The 4303-nt window shown below is 35.3% G+C and overlaps 1 protein-coding gene across 1 annotated transcript in view; it reads right to left on the reverse strand.

Annotated features, from left to right (window-relative positions):
• SLC4A1AP (solute carrier family 4 member 1 adaptor protein) overlaps window positions 1–4303 on the reverse strand; it is a 37546-nt gene that overhangs the window by 16614 nt on the left and 16629 nt on the right. Inside the window, exons 4-5 of the mRNA XM_019658376.1 lie at window positions 3539–3599; window positions 2965–3193 (exon numbers count right to left, since the gene is read on the reverse strand). Coding sequence (XP_019513921.1) covers window positions 2965–3193; window positions 3539–3599 — 290 coding nt within the window. The remainder of the gene's footprint in view (window positions 1–2964; window positions 3194–3538; window positions 3600–4303) is intronic.

Here is a 4303-nt window from a genome sequence, read left to right on the forward strand (position 1 = left end):
TGGCTCAGTTGGTTAAGAGCTCACTCAAGAGTTTGAGCTCTGAGCAACAGCAGTTCGATGCCTACCCTGAGCTGAGCAGCCGCTGAGCTGCCAACAGGTGGTAGGATGGCTCAGCTAAAAAAAAAAAAAAACAAACTGCAGTAAAGAGATCCTTTTTAAAGACACTTTTTTAATCCAGAAAGACCGTTTGGATATTAGAAAGCAGGCAGATGAGTGAAAACTAACTTAGTAAAACTAAAAAGATGAATCCCAAAGTGACAGCAGGGAAAGCTGAGAAGGAATCTGACTGTACTGCAGAATCCTCAAAAGGATCTGAAAGTGGGGGTGGATGGTAGTGCTAAAATAGGGAGGACCGAGTAAAAGCTGGGTGAGAAACAGATCCTCCCCACTGCCTACTCACCTCCTTCCCACCCCCCAAAAAAACCCAGAGATTCATCTGTAGAAAGGGTAGGACAGAAAGTCTCTGGACTATGTGTTGACTAGTACAGTTGAGGGCATGGCACTATATTCCAGAAACAGTACTGTCCTGAAAATAGCTGAATGCTGAGAAGCCGCTGAGCTCTAGGCATGCTGGCAGCCGTCCTTTCCTGTCGTGCAGGAGAAGAGTACTCTCTGGGGAATCTTGACAGAAGAGGAAGGCTCTACAAATGCTTACATGAGGAGTTCCCCAACAAAAAGTCCACCCACACTATTCTGTAATGTTGCTCACCATTAATGAGCCCCATCTATACATTACAAATACATACATACATATATACATATATATATATATATATATATATATATATATATATAGAGAGAGAGAGAGAGAGAGAGAGAGAGAGAGAGAGAAAGAGAGAGAGAAAGAGAGAGAGAGACCTCAAATGAGAATCTACAACCAAGAATTACAACACCTGAGAAAAACCTCTAACATGGAGGATAGAGACCAAAGCAAACAAACAAAAAGCAACCTGGAGAAAACAGATTAGCAGAGAGGTGAGATCATTACTCTTCCATGAAACAACAACAGGCTATTATGTTTTAAAAATGAAAATTCAAAGACAATGAGCTTTGGAAATTGAAATCTTGATAGCAAAATAGAGACTGAAAGATAAAGTTGAAGAAATCTCCAACAAAGACCAAAAAGAGAGAGGGGAAAAAAAGACAAGAAACTTAGATGGTCAGTCAACAGGTTCAATATCTAAAGAACAAAATTCCAGAGAGAACAAACAGATGGATGAAATGATTAATGATATAATTCCAGATATGTTCCTAAACTACCAAGATTAGGATCAAAAGACCCAACAAACACCCAGAAAAGTAGGTGAATAGACCCAAAGAAAGGGACATCATAGTTACGTTTCAGGACCTTGAAAACAAAGGGAAACTCTTACAAACTTCTAATGAGAGGGGTTAAAAAAAGATGACACAATAAGTCAGGAATCTGAACAGTTTAGGACTTTTATAGCAATGCTGGATGTAAGATAATAACAGCAGTGCCTTCAAAGTTGTAAAAAAAAAAAATTATTCCCAGTTTAGAATTCTATTTCCAGCCAAACCCTGAACCGAGAGTATAGCTAGAATAATTATATTTTCAGAATGAAGGGTTTAATGGTGCACTTGCTATATATCCTTTTTCAGGAATCCACTAGCCAATGTCCACCAAAACAAGAAAAAATAAAACATGTGAAATCCATTGAAGACTATTACCATCCATGCCCTCTATTGTTGTAACAGCTTTTTAAGCTGCTACAACTATAGAGGGATGTGCACCACTAAAACAGAGAAATAAACCAAGAAGTTTGAAAACACGAGAATCAAGAAACGGAAATTCCAACCCTGGAAAAGGCAAAAAATGACAGCAAAGTTCCAGAAGACAGTTCTGCAGCAGGTCTAGAGAGCTGTAAGCCCTAAAAGGAGGATACTGCTCTTCAGGAAAAATGTCTCCAAAAAAATTAGAACTAATAAATTACTTAAATGTGATTTCCACCAGGTGGAAAAACATACTGAAAGGCTGTTGAAAGTTGTAAAAAGAATGAGTAAGAGGTATAAAAAAAAATCAAACACATGAAAAAGAAACACAATTATTTGTTTTAATTAAAATATAGTTAATATAAAACAAGATATTAGTTTCAGGTGTACAACATAGTTATTCAACATTTACATACATACTGAAGTGATCACCATGTAAGCCCAGTAAGCATCTGACAGTGTGCAAGGTCATCATGATACTGACTGTATCCCTGTGGTGTGCATTACATCCCTGGGGCATACTGATTTCTTACTTGGAAATCTGCACCTCTTATTTCCCTTCACCTTTTTTGCCCTTCCCTTCACAATCATCCGTTCATTTACTATGTCTATGAGTCTGGTTCTGTTTTGTTTTGTTTGTTCATTTAAAGCAAACACAATTATTAGCTCTAGGAAAAACAAAAACAATTAAAAATTGCTCGGTTTTGACCAATATTTGCATAAGCATAATCAGGTAAATACTAACATAACAGAGTCAATAGGTGACTAGATGACTACGGATGATGACTGAGGAGGGATAGGGCAAGAAGTAGGTATATTTTGTTACAGCCTTTGTTTTATTCATATATTATACGTAAGTTTTAAACTATACATAAGTTACTTTACAATAATAAAAGTTAATTTTATAATAAATAAAAATATAAGCATTATTAATAAATGATAGTATAGCGAGCCAGTTTTTTAAAAATGAAGTAAACTTAATGCAATGATGTGGCTAATATCCATGACACATCCTTACATTAAAAAAGTAAGTCACAAAAGAGTATAAATAATATAACTGCATTCGTGTAAGAGTGTTTGTTTTTGTTAAACGATCTAGTTCTGAACATACATCTGTATTCATAGAAAATGTCTGGGAGAATATAAACAATGGCTACCTTAGGGTATTGAGATAGGGAATTTTTTTCTTTTCTCGTCATAGAATTGTGTACAACTTACATTTTCCCCCTAAAAAGAGATTTTATTATCTTTTATATTAAAATTTCCTTCAATTTTTTTTTTTTTTTTTTTTTTTTTAAGGAAAACGTATTCCCCATGCTCACCTGCCTCCTGCCGCAGCAATCCCAGAGTATCAAGGATCCGACAAGCTTCCAGTGAGCACTGGATCATTGCTTCTTTTTTCTTTCCTGAGTGAATGGCCTCAGCCACCAGTTGTTTCCCGGTTGAATCATCCACAGGTAATCTGCATTGGTTTAAAGGGAATTATAACACAGCACTCAGCTCCAATTCTCACAAAAAAATTAATATGTTCTGGTAACAGTCATGTTTTTTTGAGATGGCTTTTCAACCTTTTGGTTCATTTTGTCCTATTCTGCCAAAGTTAGATTTCAAATCTTTTCCTTCAACATCTTATCCATTCTACCCCACTCCCCAATAATTTAAGTGGTTACTAAACTATCAAAGCCCAAGATTGGGAACAGCCTAAAATTCAAACTAAAGTTACTCTTTGGGTTGTTGTCTATAACCATAAATTAAACCTGAAATTGGCCACTTGCCAGAAATGGACATTAATGATAACAGAACATACCTCACCCTACAGAGCCAAGTGCTATGTCCCTGTTCATCAAATTCATATTCTAATTCTTCTCCTGTGGGAAGAAGACAAAACAATTTTAATAGGATCTGAAAATTACTAGCTGATACAAAGGGAAAAGAGAACAAAAGTTCAATAAAAATATCAAGTTCCCTTTTAGTTTTCACATTGAAAACTAAATTCCAAAGCATTTCAGTTCTCATTCCTAGGGATTATCACCTGATAATAAAGTTAGGATGAGCTTGAGACAGAAAAAAGCAAACTCAGACCAAAACAATCAACTCTCCATTCATAGCTTTGTCCATTGTATAGTAGCCTTCACATTTTTTATAGGTTGTAGACTTAAGTTGTTAACTTGTCACAATTGCCTGGTTTTTAGAAGCATAAATATTAAGCACAGACTGCAATCAGTTCATTATTTATACACACACACACATATACACATATATTCATACACACATACATATATGCATACATACACATATACACTTAGATGTTCTCTCAAAATATCTCTAATAAAACAATCTTCTGCGGAAATATTTTTTAAATCCTATAAAGTCAAAATCCATGTTAGGAATTACAAAAGATCGGGTGATTTAGAAACAAAAATTACAAGAAGTTGTCTCAATCTCTCACTACCAAACTCCAGGATGTTTTGAGAAGAATGAGTTGAGTCAGGAAAAAGTGTTACACTTCCTTTTTTCCAAGATGAGAAGAAAGACTAACAAGATTTTTACTATTTTTAAAATACACCTGAAG

Source organism: Hipposideros armiger, unplaced genomic scaffold (assembly GCF_001890085.2).
Source record: "Hipposideros armiger isolate ML-2016 unplaced genomic scaffold, ASM189008v1 scaffold_0, whole genome shotgun sequence".
Lineage (NCBI taxonomy): Eukaryota > Metazoa > Chordata > Mammalia > Chiroptera > Hipposideridae > Hipposideros > Hipposideros armiger.